We start from the raw sequence: 24,486 nt of genomic DNA on the forward strand, positions 1-24,486 counted from the left end.
CCCTCATCAGTGTGCTCTCGAGCTTACTCTTGGTTGAGGGATTATCCTCTTATCTGCACAGAAATGGAGAAAGTATTCACGAAATCAGTAGAGAATGGTTTAAAGCTCTCGAAAAGGATTTACTTCGGGAAGGATAGTGCTGTTTCACCTCCGATACTAGAGGCGATGAAGAAAGAATCACATTCATATCTCCCAACATCTCCAATGGTTTATGCTGTCATCTATGATCCTTCAATTGTTGATAATCCCGACATTCGGAGCTATCAGCCTCATGTTTACGGTCGCTGCGATCCCCCGGCATTGATTCCGCTTCAGATGAATGGCGTCGCTCTGGAAGTGGATTGTTATCTGGACACGGCGTTCATTACCGTTATTGGTTCTTGGCGTGTTCATTGTGTCATTGGAAATCGTAGCTGCGACTGTCGCCTTGTCATCCCAATGGAGGAGAAGGTAATTTTCAGATGCACAATTTTTTGCGTAGGATTGTTACCTTTCATCAAATCTTAGATTACTGAAAAAAAAAAAAAATTCAATATTTCTTGGTAGCTTTTATATCAGAGAGGGTGGGGACTATTACGAGCTTAGAACCTGTGAATAGACCTGTAAACGGCCACTGGATTTGGATCGGATACACCAGTATCCGAATCCGATTAGCAAATCCGAATCTTAATCCGGCAAAAATTTAGAGAGGGCATCCAAATTCGAATCCGAAACTTCATCGGATATCCGGTAATAATCCGATCTGATAAAATATCCAATTGATTGATAATTGTCACTTTTTTACATTTTTTATTATAAATTTCTAATTTCCGATTACCGAATACCGGTATCCGAATCCAATTATCATCTATTTTTAAATAAAAAATGTTAAATACTTTACTCTGTTTAGATAAAAATTTATCTGGATATTTTCCGATCCGATAAGCAATTATCCGAATCCGAATCCGGTTTCTTAGCGGACGGATACAAATATTTTCCGGTAAGAAAATTTTCGGATACGATACCCTTAAACGAATACTAATGCGAATTTGGAAGCGGATTTCGGCTATCCATTTATAGGTCTACCTGTGAATAAATGGTGGCTCAAACCTGTGAACTTAAGGGTGTCAAAACCTAACCTGAACCGTTAAAATCGGCTCGAACCGGCCTGTTATAGCCCAAACCGAAGCTTAATGTGCTATGTTTGGACTAAACAATCTCAGCCCGCACTGGTTCGGGCTAGGCTGGGCCAGCCCGTGTGTGGCCCGCTAGCCAGAACTATTTGGCCCGAAACTAGCCCGAACCCGAATCAACCCGTTAAACCCGTTATAAATAAATAAGATAAATTTAATTTAAATGTAAAAGACAAGAAAACCCATTGTTTTCCTTAATTATTTTGCTTTGGAATATGCAAACAACAAGCATGCCAAAACCTTTGCCATTTGGAAGATGGCCTTAGTAAATATTTAGCAAGTGTATTATCATTTGAAAATCTTTTAATGCTTTATTTTGATCTATTTTTACAAGTGTCAAGAAGGGGGAGGAGAATAAGCAGAGACAACCCATTAAAATTCATCAAGATGCCAACTCTCTTTTGTATATTAGTTCTATAATTTTTATTTTTTTTACAAAAAAAGTTTTTCGTTTTGAACACCCAACACAAGAGACTTGGAGAGAACTTAATGCTTATATGTGTTCACATGTTCTTGATAAATTCCACACATCAACAAGGTACTCAAAACATAGCGCTAGTAAACTCGAACCCAAACCGTTAGTAAACCCAATTCTAAATCGTTAGCCCAAACCGTTAGTCAGCCCGAATCCAAACCGCACCAGCTCTTAACCAGCCTGAAACTGTTATTTTCTTAATAGGCCGTGTTTGGGCTGAGTGTTTTTCAGCCCGAAACCGTTAGGCCCAATCTGAAACCGGCCCAACCAAAACGTTGACACCCCTATGTGACCTCTTCACTAAGACATTGTTTGTTTGTAGAGTTGGTGGAAAAACTGTGAGACCCATATATAGTGGGTGGGGATGGGGAATAGTAAAGAATTTTGTGAAAAATTTTAAATGTGGATCCCACTTTTGTTATTTTTTTACAAAATCCTACTAAATATATGGGGCTTTAAAAAGGGATAAAGTAGAAAAAATACCATGTCACATTAGCAAACTTTTGCCAACCTTTTCATTTTCATTGAACCAAATAAATTATATTTTTTTATTTTATGGAAAAATTGACTTTTTCCCACCCCACTTTAGATTTAGCAACACAAACGATGCCTAAGAGGTGGCAGTTATTACTGACTGAGCAACCCTTTGATTGTATAAACCTCGTGTTTGGACCACAAACAAAAAAAAAAAAAAAATTCTCTTCCATGTGTTATTGTTGAATCCAGATCCTTTCTACCCAGCCTGCCCCTCCATTATTATTATTACTATATGTCATTGCTTCTAAATACCAACTTAGGTTAAAGTTCTTACAAGAGAAAAAAAAATCAAAAAACCAAAAAACTTAGCGTAAATTATATATATACCACTGGTTTGTAAGCTATTATATTTACAACCCCTGAAACTTATTCTTTTACATTTACATTCTTTATGTTTCAAATTAGATATAACTGCACCCCTATTGTTAGAATAATGGGGTTAAATGGTGACCATCATCTTTACTCTCAAACCAGCTATGATTTTCTTGTTATTTTGAGAAAGAATAAGGGGAAGAATGAGGGAGAAGAGAAGAAGGAAGCCACGATTTAGTTGTGGAGGCTCCCATAGAACTTGTGAGCACTCCTCAAAATAATATCACTATATATAGGCTAATTTACAAGTATAAACTATATAAGAAAGCATTAACCAATTTCGATTGGTATAAAACTCTTAATTACCGCCTCTTTTTCCTATCGAGAGTTAGTGCAAGGCACTAACTCTCGATGGATCTGTCATTTCCCAAATTGCCCTTTTCTAACACTCCCCCTCAAGCTGGAGCATATATATTACTCATGCCCAGCTTGTTACAAATATATGTAACTCTTGTATTCCCTAGAGCTTTGGTGAACAAATCTGCGAGTTGTTCTCCAGTCCTCACATGCTTGGGGGATATTATGCCTTGTAGTAACTTCTCACGAACAAAGTGGCAATCAACTTCAATATGCTTGGTACGTTCATGAAAAACTGGATTTGATGCTATATGAATCGCAACTTGATTATCACACCATAACTTCATTGGTGTGTCATCAATAATTCCTAATTCCTAGAGTAATTGTTTTATCCATACCATCTCGCATGTTACCTGTGCCATAACACGATACTCAGATTTTGCGCTTGATCTTGCTACCACAGTTTGTTTCTTACTTTTCCATGATACAAGATTTCCTCCAACGAATGTGCAGTAGCCTATAGTCGATCTTCTATCAATAGGTGATCCAACCCAATCAGCATCAGAGAATCCTTTAACATTTCTATGCCCATGATTAGTGTAAAGAAGTCCATGTCCTAGTTCTTTCTTAAGATACCTCAGAATTCGTATAATGTGATGTTCGTGGGGCAGACAAAAATTGACTCACAACACTGACTGGAAGGCAATGTCAGGTCTAGTCACAGTAAGATAATTCAGCTTTCCAACTAGCCATTTGTACTTCTCTGGATCAGTGTTGTCTTACCTCATGCAAGAAAATCTTTATAGTTTCTCTTGATATCAATGGATATTCTACTGCTAGCCCTAATAGAATCTTGAAGTCCTTATTGTCAACTTTACAAAGAGAAGCCTCAAAACATCGCCATCATCAGTTCCATCATCCAACTTCACCATGGTAGAATAGTAAAAGCTAGCCATCACCAAACTCTCCCTCAAACTCATCCAGACCACATGGAAGAGAGATGAAGCTATTTTAAAAGCGTTTAGGCACAATCAATCCATGGTTGAGTTGGAGAAGAAGTTCAAGAACTTCACATCTACTACCATAGCCTGAAATTAGGTCTTTAGGTATGCTTCTCATATTTTATTTTGTAAAGTAGAAAAAATTAATATATAAAACATTTAAGTGTTTATTTAGTTTATTCTTGATAAACATTCTCTTAGTACCACCTTAAAAAAAAAACCTATATATCTACTTGTCATCGTGCATTGCACTTGGAACTTTATTATGTGTGTGCATGTGTGTATCTAGAGAGCAGCTTTGGAATCAAGAGGCTTTAAACTAAGTAGAACAAAGACAAAATATCTAGTTTGTAACTTTAGTCATGATTGAGCAAACGATGAAGTAGTGAAACTTGACGATAAGGAGATTCCTTAAGAGTGATTATTTTAGATATATAGGTTCAATCATAAATAAAAGAGGTGATATAGAGGATGATGTTTCCCTAATAATTAAAATAGGATGGATGAAGTGGAGAGGTGCGTTTGGGGTCTTGTGTGATTCTATAAGATCATCGTTCGACCAGCTATGATGTATGGTGCAGAGTGTTGAGCTGTTAAAAAAGAATCATATAGATAAACTCAGTGTAGCATAAATGAGGATGCTTAGATGAATGAGTGGCAAAACTATGAAGGATAAGATAAAGAATGATCATATTAGAGTTGGTCTAGGAATTGCTCCCATAAGTGATAAGCTTTGAGAAAGTCGTTTGAGGGGCATGACCATGTTCAACGGAGAGATATAAATGCCCCTATACAAAGAATGATATAATCCAGATTGAAGAAACTAAAAGAGTTAGGGGTAGACCTAAGATAACCTTAAGAGAAGTGTTGAGAAAGAATATGCATAGCTTAGGCCTTATATCTAGCATGACCTCAAACAGAATTGATTGAAAGGCAAGAATCTATGTAGCTGACCCCATTAAGTTGGGACAAGGCTTGTTGTTGTTGTTGTTATTGTTGTGTGTGTGCGTGTTTGGGTTTTTCCCCTTTGGTTTTGGGTGGGGGGGGGATCAGGTACTAGAAATGTAGAAGATTCTAATGAGGTGATTTAGTTATGTCATAGAGATAAAGAGGGAGAGGTTGTCCTGTTTAACCATTATGTGATTCACTAGAACTTGGGGAGATTTGTTCAAGGACACTAGCGTAGACAGTTTGTTGATGAGGTTGATATCATGATCCAAAATCTCATTTCATTTCAATGTCAGACCAAAATACCAAAATTTTGCTGAAATCTGGTGTTTTCTTGGGCCATTTTTCAGTGGGATTTAGGTCCAATTGTGGCCTTAAACTTCATCAAATCTTATGTTAGGCTATATAAACACATCTAATTGATCATATTGCAAAAATGTTACCCAGATTGGTGTTTTATATTAGCACCCCCGATTGGTAATTCATGGTCAAATTTCAATGTAGGATTACATATTAACATATATACACATTGTTTAAGTAGTAGAGGACATAATTAATAAGCTGTTTAAACAAGTATCAAAAGCAAATTGTTGCTAAAGATCTATAATAATTAAGTACATTATTTTCAACAACTCATCATGTTACTTCCCTCTTAAAGGCCTAATACAATTGTCTAGAAATTGGTAAAAACTACTAATGATTACTCTGAGGTCCAGGTTTCATCCCACTAAAGGTCCATTTGACCTGACATGGACTGTTCTTTGAGTGTAGGATATATTTTTGCCATGTGATAGTTGCCATAGTCGATACTAGTAATGATTACTCTCAGGTCCAGGTTTCATCCCACTAAAGGTCCATTTTGACCTGACATGGACTGTTATTTGAATGTAGGATATATTTTTGCCATGTGATAGTTGCCATGTAAACCACTATGTTCCTTCGCAGTTTACATGTGCATTGCATCATCGACATATTGAAGGTAACCTATCTTAGGATATGGATCACCAAACTGTGAAGAAACGCATGATCCAATGTGATACGAGTCAGAAGACATCACTACTACACACATCTGGTGCTTTTGGTAGGAGAAGATGATGCCAGCAAGACAATCCCAGTTTGTCCCTTTGAGTGGTGGGGGGGGTCATTTAATTACTGAAATTTCTGGAATTTTTTCCAATTTCGAACTAGCATTTCATTTTGGACACTGGGAGAATTTTTAAGTTTTTGTTTCTTTGTTGCTATTGCTGCCTGTTCTGCTGTATGATGGTATGATCTCAGCAAAGGAAAAAAGAAAATGGAATCATCTGAAAAATATCTTGAAAGAAACTGTGGAGGAAAGAAGATTTAACAATGGAAACTCAAAACAGAAATGGAGGAAAAATAAAGAAAAAAACAATGCAATAGTGCTAGGTTAACTGCTTCCACTTCTTTAGTAGAATGTAATGTGAAACAGGACTATAGTCGGTGACCCATTTGGTTGGGATAAGGCTTAGATGAGTTTTATCAAGAATGGTTAACTAATACAAAACAAATTGTTATTAGCTGTCTCTGAAATTATGCCACTTAGGCCCAGACTAGCAGGTGAAGCAATTTTATGGGTCAACCATCTGGTATGGTGTACGCCTGGAGAGGTGGAAATCTCAAGGAAAAAATTTCCCAAGAAAAGGTCGAAACATATGATTTTTTTTTAAAGTTTCGACCCTAGGTTTCGGGCCTTATATGACGTCATTTCATCTTATTTTTTGCCTCCTACCTATTTAAAGCATAACAAACACAATGGAACTAGTATTTTGCCCAAAAAAAGCCATTAAAAATTGTTGTAATGTGAAGAATTGCTCAGAAGTATATTATTCATAAATACCATTTATGGTTACAATCTAGTAAAGTCCCACACTAAGTAGGAAAAAGAAATGCAAAACAAATAGAAATAAAAAACTAACTCTAGACTTATTAGGAAACAAAATCATATTCTAATTAGAAAACGTCAGTCCATGCTTTCAACACTCCCCTTCAAGTTTGAGCATAAATATTTATCATGCCTAACTTGCTCATAATGTAATTGAATACCTTTATGCTCAAGCTCTTTGTGAGCACATCAGCCTATTGCTCATTTGAAGTAACAAAGGTAATATAGATCAACCCTACCTCAACCTTTTCTTTGATGAAATGTCTGTCAATCTCCACATGCTTAGTCCTGTCATGTTGTACTGGGTTGTGAGCTATGTAGATTTGTTGATTTACTATCTGAGTATAACTGTATAGGAACCTCCAAATCTGTCCCAACCTCTTGAAGCAGCCCTTTAAGCCATAGTACCTCACAAATGCCTTGAGTAATCGCCCTAAACTCAGCCTCGACACTGGACCGCGCAACCATAACTTGTTTCTTTCTTCTCCAAGTCACAAGATTACCTCCCATATACACACAATACCCAGAGGTAGACCTCCTATCATCTAGACATCCTACCCAGTCTGCATCTGTATATGCCTCAATCTTCAAATGTCCATGAGTTGAAATTAAAATCCCTTTTCCTAGAGTTTCCTTCAAGTATCTCAAGATCCGATATACTGCATCCAAATGTGAGGAGTAGGGATCATGCATATACTGGCTAACAAGACTAACTACAAATGTGATGTCAGGTCTAGTGTGAGATAGATATATCAACTTTCCTACTAATTTTTGATACTTTATCTTGTCAATTGGTTCTCCTTCCTTTGCCTTCAAGTGTAGGTTAGGCTTATTAGGAGTCTCAGCAGGCTTACATCCTAGCATCCCAGTTTCCTCAAGAAGATCTAATGTATACTTCCTCTGGGATAGAGATACACCGCTAACAGAATATGCCAACTCTAAACCAAGGAATCATCTGAGTTTTCCCATGTCTTTGATCTCAAATTCGGTTCCCAAAGAAGTCTTCAATGCTGAAATCTCATCCTCACTACTGGCTGTGATCACAATATCATCCACATATACTAAAAGTAGAGTAGTGTGGGAACCACCTCTTTTGATAAACATAGTGTGGTTTGCATTACTCTGCTTATAGCCATTAGATATCATTGCCTTATGGAACCTCCCAAATCACGCTCTTGGAGATTGCTTCAACTCATATAAAGCCCTCTTTAACTTGCACAGTTTTCCATAAGTCTCGATAGTAGAATACCTAAGTGGTACATCCATATATACCTCCTCTTGGAGTTCTCTATAAAAAATGCACTCTTCACATCTAACTGTTGTAAACTCCACTCTTTATTAGTTGTATATGAAATAATAGTACGAATTGTGTTTATCTTGGCAACAGGGGCAAATGTCTCCTGGTAGTAAACACCATAAGTTTGAGTGAAGCCTTTGGCCACCAATTTTGCCTTGTATCTTTCAACAGTTCCATCTATCTTGTGCTTGATCACAAACACCCATTTGCACCCAACCGTCCGCTTTATTGTGGGCAAGTCACCAAGTCCCATGTTTTGTTTTTCTCTAGAGTTTGCATTTCCTCATCCATAGCTTCCTTATAGTTTGAGTGAGATAATGCCTCATGCTAAGTGTTAGGAACAATAGTAGAGAACAAAAATGAAATAAAACTTTGAAATTCTAGGGATAGGGATTCATATAAAACATAATTGGAAATAGGATGTTTGATGCAAGTTTGAGGCTACTTTCTTAATGCAATTGGTAAGTCCAAAGTAGGATAAAAAAAAAGGGTTAAAGACAGACTCACCTGGAGGAACGGATTGTTCAAGGCCAGGAACCAAAGCTTTTAACTGGCTTGGTTCAGAAGGGGTCACTCATTGCTTTCTTTGATAGGTCTTCAGAGGTTTAGTCTCCCCCTCTATATCATCCACCAGTTGTTCTTGTCCGATCGCTCCATCTTCCAAGTTCCAATGGAGGAGCATTTGCAAAAATTTCAGGGGAAATATTAAAAGGAGGAATTAACACTGGAAGCTTTTCGAAAAGAGGAATCAACAATGGAACTTCATTAAAACTCTCCCCCTGAAGAGTTGTAGGGGGAAAATAAGGAATCTGTTCCTGGAACACAACATCCATAAAGACAAAAAAACGACGAGAACTAGGATGATAACACTTATACCCTTTCTGTGTAGGGGGATAACCTAAGAAAATGCACTTTTAACCCACGAGGATCCGACTTTCCATGAACACGGTGGTTCCGAACAAAGGCAACGCATCCAAAAACCTTAGGTGACACTGTAAAGGCTGTTGTTCCTAAAAGAACTTCAAGGGGACAGCGTTGATCTAAGACTTGAGAAGGCATTCGTTTAATTAGATATGTTGCAGTAAGGACAAAATCACCCAAAATCGAGGAGGCACATGCATAGCAAACATAAGGAATGTACTACCTCAAGTAGATGTCTATTCCTGCATTCACCAACCCTATTTTGAGGTGGAGAGTCAACGCAACTAGTCTGGTAAATTATGCCATGGTTTGCTAAGTAGGAAGGGAATGCTCCACCCAAGTACTTAGTTCCTTTATCTGTATGAATGATTTTGACTATCGCCCTAAACTGAGACCTAATCATATTATGAAAATTCTGAAAACGCAAAAAAACATCACTTTTTTGGTGAAGTAAACCCATGTGGTCCTAGTGCAACAATCAATAAAGTTAACAAACCATCTATGACCAGATAAAGACACGGTCCAAGAAGGACCCCACACATCAGAGTGAATGACTGAAAGAGGGATTTTACTACAGTGATTTGAAATAAGGTAAATATGCCTGGTCTATTTGGCCAAAATACATGCCTCACAATAAAAATCATTCAAATTACATCTTTTAATCAAATCTAGAAATAACTTGGACAAAATAGATAAAGGAACGTGGCCAAGACAACAATTCCATTGTAATAAGGTAAAAAGTGCAGGAGAGGTGGAACTAGAGACCGTAGAAAGAGCTAATGAGGACCCATCCATCAAGTAGAGCCCCCCTTTCTATCTACCACTGCCAATCGTAAGTCCTGTTTCTAGGTCCTGAAACACGCAATGAGAAGGAAAAAAATGTTATTTTGCAGTTCATATCATGAGTAAGGCTACTAATAGATAAAAGATTAGCCGAAAACTTGAGAACATGCAAGACATTAGATAAGGTAAGAGAAGGCGACAGATAATAAATCATTTCCTAAAGATAGGGGAGAGAGACCCGTTAGCCATTTGAACATCTTGAGCAAAAGGAACAAATGAATAAGAATGAAACAAAGTAGATGAGCCTATTATATGCTTAGTTGCCCCAAAGTCGATTATCCAGGAGTGATAGGTCAAATTGACATTGTGACAACAAAAAATACCTATAGGGAATTGTGGATCAACAAAGGGAACAATGATAGAGGCTATACTCGCACTAGAAGTCGGTACTAGAGAAGACGAGTCAAGTCTGGACATCAACTAGCGAAGGTGCTGGAGCTCATTTGAGGAAAGAGGTGTTGGAGTACTCAGGGTGTCAGAACTGGCCTGATTTGTAGATGTTTGATTGCTGCCCTTGGTTCCATTCCTACCTCCTCCATAGGAATTTGTTGGACGTCCATGCAACGTCCAACACTTGTCCTTTATATACACTCTTTTCCACAATACTCGCATTTTACTGGAGGACGAAAATCACCAGAACTATATTTTTTTTTGCCAAAACCAACCACTAATACAGATCTATCAGATGTCTGAGTGTGTACCATAGCTATCCTTCAACTGTCCTTTGTATCTACCATGGCATAGGCTTGAGCTAGAGAAGGGAAAGGCTCTCGAGAAAGGATTTGCACAAATTTGATCAAATTCTATATTCAATCTTACCAAAAAATCATAAACTCTCTGTTTATCTTCCCATTGTTGATAGGCAATAACATCTTCAACATTTTTCAATATAAACTTCCTATAGAAATCTTAAGTCTGGTAATATCCCCGAAGAGGGTTATAGTACTTGAGAAAGAGTAAGGTTTTTCGTTGTAATTGATTGATTTTCCGTCTAATTTCAAAGCATTGTGCATCATTGCTTACTATAGAGTATGTATCTTTAGCAATTTTCCAAATAGTTGTCGCATCAGGAAGGAGGAGATAACTCTCTACTATGGTTGATTCAATGGAGTTGAGGAGACAACCATGACCAAGCATTCATCTGTATACCACTTAGAAAGTTGCAGACCAAGTGTGGAAGGTTTGGTAGAAGCCTCATCAAGATGGCCAGTAAGACCACGAGCACCAACAGCAAGGGAAAGGGAATCATCTAAGATAATTCGTCTCATTAAGTTTCACAATGATCATCTGAAGTGGAGAAAACTCATGATCCCTATGAATGGAAGACATAGGAGACTCTTCAGATGTACCAGACAAAGGAGATATGGGATTAACCATCGCCAAGAAGAAATCACTCAAATTTACAAATAGCTTCCTAGAACTATTTGAATTTACAAATAGACCACTGGTACTATTTGAAATTGCAAACAACCCCCTGATAAGATTTGATTTACGGAAAATTCCCTGGAAGTTTTCGAATTTCTTAAAAAGTCCCCAAAACTTTTTGAATTTGCAAAAAAATCCCCGAAACTTTTTGATTTGTGAAAAAGACCCTTAAACTTTTCGAATATGCAAAGTAGCCCCCCAGAGCTATTTAAATTTATGAAATAGGCCCTGTGAATCGAAGGAAATATCTGCCCTTGGTGCTCTTTTAGAATCTCTAGAACCTGCTGCACCTCTGTATATTGTTCACCAGTGAGTGAATCCCTTGGCGGGTTATCTCTATCTGTTAATGGATTCCAAAGATATATTGGTTCTATGTCAACAAATGATGTCTTTGGCAAGAACAGTATAAATTTGTTTATTTGCAGCGGCAGTGGCAGCAACTTCCTGATCTGCGTGCGGAAGAAACCCAAATATAGAAAACAACGCCTTCCTGGTAACAGCGTAGTTAATCAAGTTGAAAAAACTAGCGACATCGGCAGCGAGGGAAATCAAGTGAAAGAAAGTTTCTCTAGTTCCCTCTTTCTTCCCTAATCGAAATTAGGCTTTTGATACCATGTTGTAATGTGAAGAATTGCTCATAAGTATATTATTCATAAACCCCAATACGGTATTTATAGTTACAATCTAGTGAAGTCCCACACTAAGTAGGAAAAGGAAATGCAAAACAAATAGAAATAAAATACTAACTCTAGACTTATTAGGAAACATAATCCTATTCTAATTAGAAAACCTCAGTCCATGCTTTCAACAAAAATTTATCCTTCAAGTATGCTAACGAATGACTAGTTCCGACAAGTACAAACTGTATTGCATACAGGCATAAAATCATCAGCATACATGAATTGTTTGATTGAATGGTTACATGTATAACAAGTCAACAAAATAAAATGACCAACTAGATCAAGTGATGGTGTCTCACATATATTAAGTTGAAGCCCATATATCATATATGCATAAAATAAAAATACATAATTTAGAAAGTAATTATTAAAATCAAACAATGAAAAAATGGTAGCAAATAAAAAAAAATAAGTTTAACAAAACACAATCATAGATCATGGTCTTAGGCTAAACATATATTAATTTCAAGGCAATCCAAGATCATTTAAGGCATGAACAAAACAAAAATAAAGAAAGGGCAATTTTGGAACTGTTGGGTATGGCTCATGCTTCACAATCTATTGCTACCGGTGTTTCCTTTGTAGTTGTTTTGGCTTAGGAAGTGTTTGGAGCAAAAGATGAGCAAAAGAGGTGTTTTAAGGCAAAGGAATCGTGGAAATTAGGTGAAAAGGGGATAAAAATCAACAAAAACTGAGGAAAAACCAGTTGAAATGGTCGAAATTTCGGTCGAAACCTGTAACTTTTCCAAAATAATTGAAATTTCATTTCGATTTTTAAAAATGCAGGCATTTTGGTCAAAATTTTGACCAAAATTTCTTTTATGGGTGGAATAACTGCCTATGGCATTTTACCCGTTCATCTGCTTTGACCATCTGCTTTTTGGATTTAAAAGGCATTGATTGATGAATAGATGTATTAATTTCCATTAGGTTTCCTACTCTTAGTCCTAAGTTTTTGTTGGAGCATTGAATGTGGAAATCGTTAATCCCCGACAACCCCCCCCCCAAAAAAAATGATGATTTTTTTTTGGAGAGATGCTTTTGGAGTTTGTGCGTACTTCGGTGTGCACAATTAATTCCTTCTTAATCATTGAAAGTTCGAAGTGCATATGTGTATGTGTAATACTAAAATAGCTGATGATTACCTGTTCTTATGCTATATTTTGACAATAATATGCTATTATTTACTCTGGTTGTGACACCAAGTTGTAGCATTTGGCTAACAGGGTTCAATTCTAGGTGTCGAGGTTGATGCTGCTAGAAAGTCATATTCTACCCGCTTAATTGCCATGGATGAAAAGATTGATGTGGGAACATTAGCCAAAGCCAGACAGGGAAGTTTTCTGAGGGGCCAAATTTTTTCAGTGACAATTCCTGAGGTGATCACTTGTTGCATTTTATGGTCCATTTTTTTATGTCTTGATACCTGAGTTGAGCTACTTTCTGATTCTCTAATTGTATAATTGTATCCGGTTCTACTTTCTAGATTGATGGAGGATCCACTCTGTCCATCAAAGTGAGATGGTCTCAGAAAATATTCTATAATGATGGTCAGTTCTCCCTTAATATACCATTCAGCTTTCCAGAATATGTTACTCCTACTGGATATAAAATTCCCAAAATAGAAAAGATACAGTTGAATGTGAATTGTGGAATGGAGACTGAAATTGTATGCCAGACAACTAGTCATCCCCTGAAGGTATGGATTTCATGTAGAACTTTCAGATTCATTTTCTGTATTAATTAGCTTACTTTTTATCTTTTCCTTTACCTCCATCCTTTTTATCACCTTGCTAGGAAATACAACGCCAAGCAGGAAATTTGGGATTCTTATATGAAGCGGATGTTCTTACATGGTCAAGAACTGACTTTAGTTTTTCATACATGGTAACTCCACTTGACTGTTATTGATAATCTTCTGAATGTGGACTGTTGTGGATCTATTGTGATCCATTCTAGAATTTCTTCTTTTAGTAACACAAGTGATGCATGAAACTATTCTGTTAGAATCATTTTCATTTTATACATATTCCTGATTTATTACTGGATTATCTTTGTGCCTGCAGGTTATGTCTAGTGAAATATCTGGCGGTTTGCTCTTGCAATCTCCTTCAGTACATGATTTTGATCAAAGAGATATATTCTGCTTCTATCTTTTTCCTGGAAATCACCAGCATACAAAGGTTCACTAACATATCATAATTAGCATTTGTCTTTAGTGTAATTCAAGTGGATCTTTTTAGTTTGGTTTCTATATGTTATCTGTTGAAAGTCATAAGTTGATTCCAGTTAGGAGTTTTGAGTCCAGTTGAGAGTTTGGTCTATTAGAAAGTCTTTATTGTTTATGTTTTTTAGTCCACATCGGATATCATTGTACTTTCTCATTCATAATTATTATTATAAATAAAGCCCTGCTATGTCACACAAGACATAAGTTAGGACTCTCTTAAGATTTCAAGATGGTATTAGAGCCATGTTAGACCTGACGCACCAACACCCCATCGCAACTTACAATAGGCCATCGCAGGTTTCAAAGAACCAGAATAGCTTCCGCCACCATCTCTCACCTCTGCAACTTTATTCTTGCGTCTATCAACACCTCCAACAGACCTTAGTCACCCATAAACACCATCGTCTACCCCTGTAAAACCATCCTAGCCCCAATCAATCTCCAATAGCCCTTTTTTTAAACCCAAAGATTGACCTTAGAATTAGTTGGGAAGTTGATTTATTTGTCACATACTAGGCCAGATATCACCTTTGCAATCAACCTTGTTAGTCAGTATATGCATGATCCTTATTCTCACATCTAATGCAGTATATTGTGTCTTGAGGTATTTGAAGGCATCTCCAAGGAAATGTATTTTAATATCTTTTGAAGGACATCTTTGAGTTGAAGCATACACTGATGCAGACTAGGCTGGATGTTCAGATGTCTACCTTTGACTATTGTGCTTGCATGGGAGGTTACTTGGTGTCCTAAAGGAGCAAAAAACGGGCTGTAGTGGCTCGGCCAAGTGCTGAAGCAGAATTTAGAGCCTTAGCTCAAGGTATTTGTGAAGTGTTACGTTTGAAGGGTCTTTTTCAAAAATTTGGAGCAGATTTGGAAGGACCTATAAGGCTATATTCTGACAACAAATCAGCCATCAGTATCACCCATAATCAAATTCAGCATGACAGGACCAAACATGTGGAAGTGGATAGGCATTTTATTAAAGAAAATATATGAGTCTAGACTAGTTTAGGATTTCTTTTGTTGCCTTTGACAACCAATGTGCTGATATATTCACAAAAAGCTTGAGTGTCAAGTTATTTAGTAGTATTGTTAGCAAATTGGGTATGATAGATATCTATGCACCAACTTGAGGGGGAGTGTTGTAAGTCATAAGTTGAGTCCAGTTAGGAGTTTCAGTCCAGTTGGGAGTTTGGTCTATTATAGAGTCTTTATTGTTTATGTTTTTAGTCCCACATCGGGTATCATTTTATTTGTTCATTCATAATTATTTTTATAAATAAAGCCCCGCTATGTAAAGTTAGGATTCTCTCAAGATTTCAACATTATCTAACTCAATTGCAAAAACTTGTCTACTACATGTTAAAGAAAAAATTGTTCATTTGTACTGGGAAGAAATATCTATGCTTACTTAAAGTTAAATGTTCAACAACAACAACGACAACAAACCTTGTCCCAACTAAATGAAATTAGCTACATGGATCATTGCCTTCCAATTAGCTCTTTTTGTGGCCATACTAGATACAAGACCTATGTTATGCACATCCTTTCTCATGACGTCTCTTAAGGTTATCTTTGGTCTACCCCTAGCTCTTCTAATTCCTTCAATATGGATTAATTCGCTTCTCCATGCAAGGCCATTTATAGGCCACTGTTGAATATGGTCGTGCCACCTCAAACGACTTTCTCATAGCTAATAACTTATCAGAGCTACTCCAAACCAGCCCTAATATGATCATTCCTTATCTTATCCTTCCTAGTTTTGCTACTCATCTATCTTAGCATCCTCATTTCTACTACATTGAGTTTATCTATGTGATGCTTATTAACAACCCAACACTTTGCACCATACATCATAGCTGGTCGTACAATAGTCTTATCGTTTGAGCTTTAAAGGCTTATGTTGATTATACAAGACCCTAGATGCATTGCTCCACTTCATCCACCATATTCTTTAGGAAACATCATCCTCTATATCACCTTTTTTATTTCCGATTAAGCCAAGGTACCTAAACTAATCACTTTGAAGAATCTCCTTCTCATCAAGTTTTTTTTCCCCAACATAAAATATATTTGCGTTATTAATTCATGGAGATTAAAAATGTGGTGCATTGTTCTGTATTTTTGGTAGTTACATACTTACATCTACTTTCAGCCTAGAGACAAATTTCTTAAATGGTTTTATGATTGTTGGAACTAGTCATGCTCTCTCTATAGTTTTCATTATTTGTTTTCTCAATGTGGTTTTTCGTTTGTATATGAATCTTATGATCACTTTCTGCTTTGTTTACTTTTTGTCCAACTCAGTCTCATCTTAATTAATTGCACAGGCTTTCAAAAAGGAAGTGGTTTTTGTTGTTGATATTAGCGGGAGCATGAAAGGAGGGCCTATTGAAGACCTGAAGACTGGGCTGTGTGCAGCTCTCTCCAAACTCAACCCAGAAGACTCATTTAATATTATAGCTTTCAATGGAGAGACATCCTTATTTTCACTGTCACTGGAGTTGGCAACGAAGGAAAAAATTGGAAAGGCATCTGAGTGGATTGACTTAAACTTTATTGCAGGGGGTGGTACAAACATTTTGCTTCCATTAAATCAGGTATATTAATCTAATGTACTAGGTGTTGGCAATCAATTCATCCCCGCTAAACCTTTTCCTAACTAGCTTTAAGCATAGTACTGTTGTTATTACATCCTCAACCTAAGTAGGTTCACATTTTGATGTTCATATTTATGTATTTATTCATTGTGGAGCAGCCTACTTCATTGATTTAATTCTGTTTATGGACATTATTTCCCAGTGCATGTCACACAATTATATATATATATATCTTCCCTATACATATTGCATGTTCAGGCCATTAAAATGAGATGTTGGGATGCGATTCACAAAATTAATTTGATACAGAAAGTCCCGTGTTAGCAATTTAAAACTAACTAAAACCGATCCTAAATATCCCACTCAAATTAAATATGAGTACATAGTTATTCCATCAAATTAAAAAAAATCCTGCATTTTCTCTAGAACTCACATGCAAAACAGACTCTCTTATTTTTTATCTCCTGCAAGTTGGACTTGGGGCCCACCAAAATTTGAAAAAATATCTCCTAGGTTACTATTTATATTATTGTAGCGTGAACAGTTACTTCTGGTTGTGCTGCATCAATGAGTTTGTATTTATATTGAATAAAGGAAACAAATTGCAATCAGACAAGTAGCCAGTAGGTCCAGAACTAATAACTAGGTTCTAGACTTAAAGACTAGACATAAGTAGATTTGCTTTTAAAGTAGGCAATACCACTTATTTAACACACCCATAGAACTGACTCACATGACATATTCTAAGCATATTTATCTGTATTCTGAAATATTTCCATGCATGTTTTTAGATATCTTGCATCTCTCTGATACAACACTGCGGTATACTAAATCCACCCTCCTGGTGTATTGATCGACACTGATACTCAGTATCTTGTGAGGGGCTAGTTGAGACCTTCAAGGTCTTGCCTCATACCTGTGGCCTATCACAAAGACTTTTCTCCAGGGAATCTATGAATCATTTCTCTGTCGCTTGTCTCATGTTTACTACTTTTTGTGTTACTTCCATTTCTATTAGCACCCAAAAAATGATGCATTTTAGTTCTACTAATATCAATTTTGATTTTTGGTGGGAAATTATATGGTTATTGGCTCATTTGGGCTAGTACAGGCAATTGGGATGTTTTCAAGTACCTGTGATTCTGTTCCATTCGTTTTTCTAATTACTGATGGGTCAGTTGAAGACGAAAGACACATTTGTGATGTTGTGAAAAAGAACCTGACAAATAGAGAATCAATGGCCCCACGCATTTCTACTTTTGGCATAGGTATGAATTATTAAGTTTGAATTCCATAGGTATGACATCAAAAGTTTCAATTTCTTCCAACATGTTTTACTTTACTGATAGGCAATGAATGATACCTCTTTGCATACATTTTTCTTTGTGAAGAAAATAGCTCGCCAATGGGATATTTGATCTTTGTGGTGGGTTATTATTATTATTTATCTTTTTTATTTATTTTGGGGTGGGGGGGGGGGTGGAAGAGTATGAGCAGAACGGATTGATTTCCCACAGAGTTTCTGTTTCTTCTAATATTTAAGCAGACATAGCTTTACTGCCAATAATTTTCAGGCTACATGTGTGGCCAAATGGTTTTGAAAGAATGGGGTCCATCAGGTCTACCTCTCTGTGCACCCATAAAGTACAATAACAATTAAAGAAGTTAGAACTAGAGGAGAGCAAGGAGTTAGAACTGCTTGGGAAGCCAGGAAGGCAGGAAGTCTTATTGAGGTAATATGGTCCTTCATTGAGGGCAATAGTAGGGAAAGAGAAATCATGTACATGTGACCTGCTTGTTTTATTTGTCTCCACTTCTGCAAGCTGTAGCATACATCATGTTATGATGAGCACATGCATACCGATATTTACCGAAATAGTGCAGTTTTTCCTTTTTTATGTTGATCCCACAATTTATGATCTGAGACGCTACCATTCAGGTTCATTTTGCAATCATTATTTTCTGCAAATGCTTGCACTTATCAGTGGAGGTCAGTATGATGCTGCATATGATGCAGGTTAGTAATCTTATATTTTGAGAATATTGTGTTAATCTTTATTCTGAATTTTGCTTAGGATTTGCAGTATCTAACAAAATTATGAATACAGTCATGGGATACCAACTGAAATGTAAATTTTTATGACAGGAGCTGTTGATAACAAATTACTGATGCCCAGCCCCTCTTTGTTTTGTAGATTCAATTATGTTTCGTATGGAAAGACTGTTTAGGACAGCATCATCTGCCATTCTTGCCAATATAACCATTGACACTTTAGAGAACCTTGATGGACTTGAGGTATGGTTCCTAACATGTCTTCTCCATTTAGGTTTCTCCCACACCTAATTGTTTTGGCTGGAAAGTAAGCAACCGGATACCTCTATGCTCTATAAACAATATTTCTCTGTTTCCACAATTATGTAATTCACATATTTTATTACTGGTTTTTCATTCATCATTCCTCTTTTTCTTTTTCTTTTTATCATTCTGTATTTTAACCAAACCTGAAAATGAGATGTCATCCACATTTTGGGGTTGAATGTTGTTGCCAGATCAATATTTGCTTATCCATTATGCCTTCACTAGTTGGGGTTTCTTTCCTATCTTCTCATATATTTCCAAAGATTGGCTTCTTGTATTGAAGATATTGACTTATGTTGATGAAAGCATCTTTTCCTTTTCTTGTCTTTTCCATTCATTTTTTAAATTGTCACCCCAATACGCATTTTGGATGGGCTACCTTTAGTTATGACTAACAGGCTTTCCCTAATCTTCGTTGTAGGTGTACCCTTTCCATATTCCAGACCTCCTATCTGGAAACCCATTAGTTGTTTCAGGTAGATATCGAGGGAATTTTCCGAACTCTCTAAAAGCTAGAGGTATGCTTGGAGATATGAACAATTTTGTTATAGAGTTGAAAATACAAAAGACAAAGGACATTCCTCTTGACAAAGTGAGATTCATTTCCTCTATTTTGTAATTTAATTTTCTTTTCCTCAAGTGACTAAGGGTTATTTGCACCATGGCATAGAAAAATAATTTTTCCATCCTATTTGAGGGTTTAAATATTGAATCTATTAAGTTCAAGGCATAATAATTTGCATGCGACTGAAAAAAGGAAAGGAAGATAAGATATTTTTTCCTCTATGCATGATGGATATATTTTTTTTGTGAAATTTTTAGAGGAAGATTTTATGAGAATACCAGAAAATATTCAAATTTGTGTATGATTGAGATTAAAGTTAGTCGGCGAACATACTTAAAGACTCACAATTCACCCAAAGCTATGAAAGTAAGAGGCTTCCAAAAAGTAACCTAAGGCCTGAGCTTTAAGCTGCAAGGGGGATGCATACATATGACTGAAGTGAAGCAGAAAAAGGCTGTGAGGGTTAATATAAAATGAAATTAACATGAGCATACTCAATGTGGAAAGTGAAAAAGATATGATCCTCTAATTCTATTAGAACATAAGCAATCTGCAAGACTATAAACCACAAACTTTGTGGCACATTATGTGCATGCATCAAATCCGAAGTTGTATAATGGCATGCTCTATTTTCTCTAGTTGATCAAGCCCGTTGGTTTAAATTGTCAGAAACAAATAGAGCATAAGTTCATTACTTGAATAGAACAAACCAACCAGAGTGATATAGAGTGGCTTTCAAAGCCACATTGAGCATTGTTGGAAGTAGCATTCCGGTAAAAAACTTCTGATTGCATATCTGAAAGTCATAGGGCCCAAAAAATTTGTTATACGTATTTAATTTGTAAACTACATGCTTTAGAAAATCAAATAATGAATGCCTCATAGACTAATTGATATTTAATCTGTAGACCACATGTTTTTAGAAAATCAAATGGTGAATGCCTCATAGACTAACTGGGTTCTGAAACTTCTGATTGAAGAAAGATATTGTCATTATTTGTTTATGCTTTTGAATCTTCAACTTCTTGACAGATTGTGGCGAAGCAACATATCAATGTACTTACAGCTCAAGCATGGCTAGTGGAAAATAAAGCTATTGAGGAGAAGGTTTGTTGATTTTTCCTCTTAAATTAAAAGTATAAACAGCAATGTAGGTGTTCCTCTCACTAAGTTTCTAAATAAATTTTAAATCCGGAATTTTAAAAACTATGGAAATGTAGATCATGATCCTGATATAGTCCAAAGTTTCAAATATTAAAGATTGGAGTAGGCTGATCAGCTGGCACTCCAGCTGACACTGGCCAAACAGTACTATAGTACTTATGATCCAGATGGTAATTTGGTACTATCTGATTCAAATTGTAAGACAGAGTTTTAAGTCCTTGATTGGCCTATAGGGAAGAAATTAAATCCCTGGCTTTGCTGTGGCCACCCAACTAGTTTTTGTTACTAGTTGATAGGCATTAGGTGACAATACCTTCAGTTTGCAAGTTTTCTGATGATTGCGAACCTTCCCCCTTTTTGGGTTGGTTTGTTGTAACTTCTCTTACCATTCAAAAGGCTGACGATCAAATCTTAAGGTATTATTGTAGTGTTGTACAGTTGTACTTATTGTCACAGATCTTGAAGTTAATCATGTTTCATGTAAATGTTCTTCAAAACATACCAGAGGCTAGCTGTTTTTCTGATTTATCTGCAGTCTGCCAAACCCATAACGAATGAACTTATGTTCAATAAATTTTTTTTGCAATCTGTAATGGTAAACTGCAATTTAAAATATGTTGTCCTGTCTACAGTTGCATAATGCTGATGGGTGAACACATAATGCTGGTTACCAACCATAATGAAGTGATGTGGGGGCTGCATAAATCCTGGATTGATTTCCTCATTACCTTTTGTGAATCCTTGTTGAATTTGTTACCGACATTTTAAGGGTTCTTTCCTATTGTCTCACAGGTAGCAAAAATTAGCATACAAAGCAGTGTTCCATCTGAATATACACGTTTGGTCTTACTTCAGATTGACAATGGGAAGCAAACATCCAAATCATCTAGGGTACAAGAGGTATGCATTCTAGTAAAAATTATTAAAGACAATTGCTAGCTGCATCTATTTTCAGAATTTCATTGCCAATGAATTACCATACTATGACTCCCTTCAATGGCTTGCTGACTATAAATATACAGTTGTTTATTGAAAATAACAGTCCATGTGATTTCTATTTGCATTTGATGTTAACCACAATAATTTATCTCCCTAATAAATTATAATGATAGTAAATTATCTTTTCTTTTGATCTTTTCAACTGTCAGAGAAATTTGTACTTTGTAGGTAATTTACCATGTTAATAGTGTGCTTGCTCGCATGTTGAAGTGTTTGTCTGCAATTGTAATTTGTACCATTTTTTAGTGAATTAGTTTCATAAAATACAAATGGATAAAAAAGGATATTGATTTTTGTTATGCTTTGTCTTGTCAACAACTATAGTATTTCCTAATCTTGGTCTAAACTATTGGTACCGGACACTGTATCAAAAGGATGGCTTTAAGAGACATGTTATATTGTATCGCAGAGGTGCAAGATACAGTAAGCATACGTCTGAAAATTGTCACAAAGGTATCTAAATGCTATGAGTACATGCAAAAAACAATTTTTTAAGCATAAAACACTCTAAATAACTAATATGTTAGATATAACATGCATAAAAGGAGAGACAACTCCATTAGTGCATTAACTTAATTATATATTTAGGGTGAACAAAAAAGTTTTAGGTATTGTATCAGTATCTTATCAGCAGACAGTTAAACCTTCACTGTAACTTGTATTCATTATTTGCTTTGGAGTTCAACTTGCAAATCTTTCAAGACTTCGTTAGGACAGCAATAGAAACTGCCCGGTGTAAGTTACAGCATGATATCTGCATCATGTTTGTGCAGTTACTTCTTATTTCTGTTAGGGATAATGAATGCACAACCATGAACAAAGAAGAACACAAACAAAGCACACAAGAGGGATTTAATGTGGTTCGGCAAAACCATGTCTACGTCCACCAGAGAGAAAAGGAGTTCCACTATTTCCAGGAAACTACACACCACTCTCACACTCACAAAGTGCTACCCTTTGCTTGCCCCCAATCCTTATCCTTATCCTCAGGATGGGTTCCCCAATCTCCTACAGGGATTGATTCCTATAGTTTATCCCACAGAGACTATTTATAGGGAAACTTAAAACCCTAATCCCAATGTAATTACAATGTTACCCAGTACTAGTAATTGACTCAAACCTAGTTTCAATTACAAATACGATCTAAAACCATAATTACATGGACCCACAGAATACAAGACACCCAAACCCAGCAATTTCATCATGTTTTTGTCTGTTATACCTTTTCCTTTATTCCTCGAAAAATAGTGGTAGCAGTTCTTTATTTACAGTCTGTTTGTTCGCTGATATGGTGACTTTGGTTTGAGAGGTTTTCTACCTAACCTTCTGATCAGTCTTTAATTCCATGTCATCAAGGACTTGAGCAAAGTTGACCTTCATAGTCTGCTAGGCCCCCAAGGCTGCAAAATAATTCTGCTTCGGAGCTTGGGTTTGGGGTTTGGAAACTTGAACGCAACAGCTGAGAACATTCCTCCAGGAGCTGTGGAAGATGAATCATCTGATCCTACGGGCGTACTAATCAAAGCAGCTTCAAACTGTTGTGGCCGGCTGGCCGATTGCTGCTGTTGCATGTGCCTCATAAAGACTTGTTCTAGGATGAGTGATCAGTGTGCAATTGTTCTAGCACAGCTTTGCACCGTCCTGTCATGCTTTGGCTGCATATCCTGGTGTTCAGAACTTTGCTTTTGAGATGGTGATGGATGATCAAGAAGTAAATAGAATACTATCATGCAATGTTGCTTCTGTATGTAGTCTTGCTAGTTCTTTATAGGTAACAGGCAGTATTCTTCTGTTATGGTATTCCTGAGAATGGTTGATATAAAGTTATTACCACTCAATCATGGCTCGTGTAGAAGTATATGATTAATCTAGCCCACACTGCTTAGACTGACTTCTTTCATTATTCTCTTTTTCTCTTTGTGTTAAAAGTACACCGCTTCAACTCATAGGAGGACCAGGTTGTTAAAACTGTTCCAGTGTTTTGGCAGTCAGAAAGTTTCACCAAGTCCTGAAGGTTGTGTTAGAGAAAAGAGCAGTTCCAGTTAACACTTCCATGATCCATTAATGCTTCGTGTCCATAGTCCACCTTTTCCTGTAAATAACATGCATGGAGATCACTGATTCTACTTAAGGAACTTGGGTTTTCCTTGTTCAAACCCCCTAACGGATTCTGCTGTCTGCTATTACCAACATTTTTTCAGTTAATAGCAAATTATAAGCTGAGATGGCAAGTGTGTACACCTCAAGCCATGTAAATTTACTACTTTGGTACTAGGTTGAAGGCAACCAAGTAAAGGAGATGAGCTCTGTGAAATCTCTAAGACTAGTTCTGGGAAGGCTAGATAATGCGGGTGTGCATTTCAACCTTTACTGAAGAAATCTCTCATGATATAGTCAGTTTTTTCCCTTAAAAATAGAATAGTGGTTGCCAATGGAATGACAACAGCCGCACCTACTAATCACAGGGTCTTCAAATTGGCGAAGGTCAAGTTGTGTCAAACCCGTAAACTTTCGGACCTTGCTTAAGTCATGCGCATAATTGTCAAGGGATACATTTCGGACCATCAAATCAAGATCTCAATCAAGGATTTTGACCATTGAGATTCAATGGAAATTTGGATCCGACAGTCTATAGTTTCGCTTGATGGTTATGCGCATGATTGAAGCTTTTTTGTAACCTCTCATACCCTAG

The 24,486-nt window shown here is 36.6% G+C and overlaps 1 protein-coding gene across 2 annotated transcripts; it reads left to right on the forward strand.

The window, feature by feature from the left end:
- Window positions 1-42: 42 nt before the first annotated feature.
- LOC149011971 (uncharacterized) lies at window positions 43-23,692 on the forward strand. 2 transcript variants are annotated; one of them, XM_089163339.1, is made up of 13 exons: window positions 43-450; window positions 13,101-13,253; window positions 13,361-13,573; window positions 13,672-13,761; window positions 13,941-14,057; window positions 16,438-16,707; window positions 17,819-17,975; window positions 18,647-18,724; window positions 18,903-19,003; window positions 19,488-19,658; window positions 20,664-20,738; window positions 21,588-21,695; window positions 23,151-23,692. In XM_089163339.1, the coding sequence occupies exons 1-13, from the start codon at window positions 64-66 to the stop codon at window positions 23,481-23,483; spliced, it is 2,253 nt and encodes a 750-aa protein (XP_089019465.1). In that variant the 5' UTR covers window positions 43-63; the 3' UTR covers window positions 23,484-23,692. The 2 variants fall into 2 exon arrangements, with proteins under 2 accessions (XP_089019465.1, XP_089019466.1); XM_089163340.1 differs by having other exon boundaries at window positions 368-450; window positions 13,114-13,253.
- Window positions 23,693-24,486: the final 794 nt, after the last annotated feature.

The sequence above is a fragment of the Hakea prostrata genome, chromosome 7, assembly GCF_041222555.1.
Source record: "Hakea prostrata isolate BN-2017 chromosome 7, UWA_Hpros_2, whole genome shotgun sequence".
NCBI classification, from domain to species: domain Eukaryota; kingdom Viridiplantae; phylum Streptophyta; class Magnoliopsida; order Proteales; family Proteaceae; genus Hakea; species Hakea prostrata.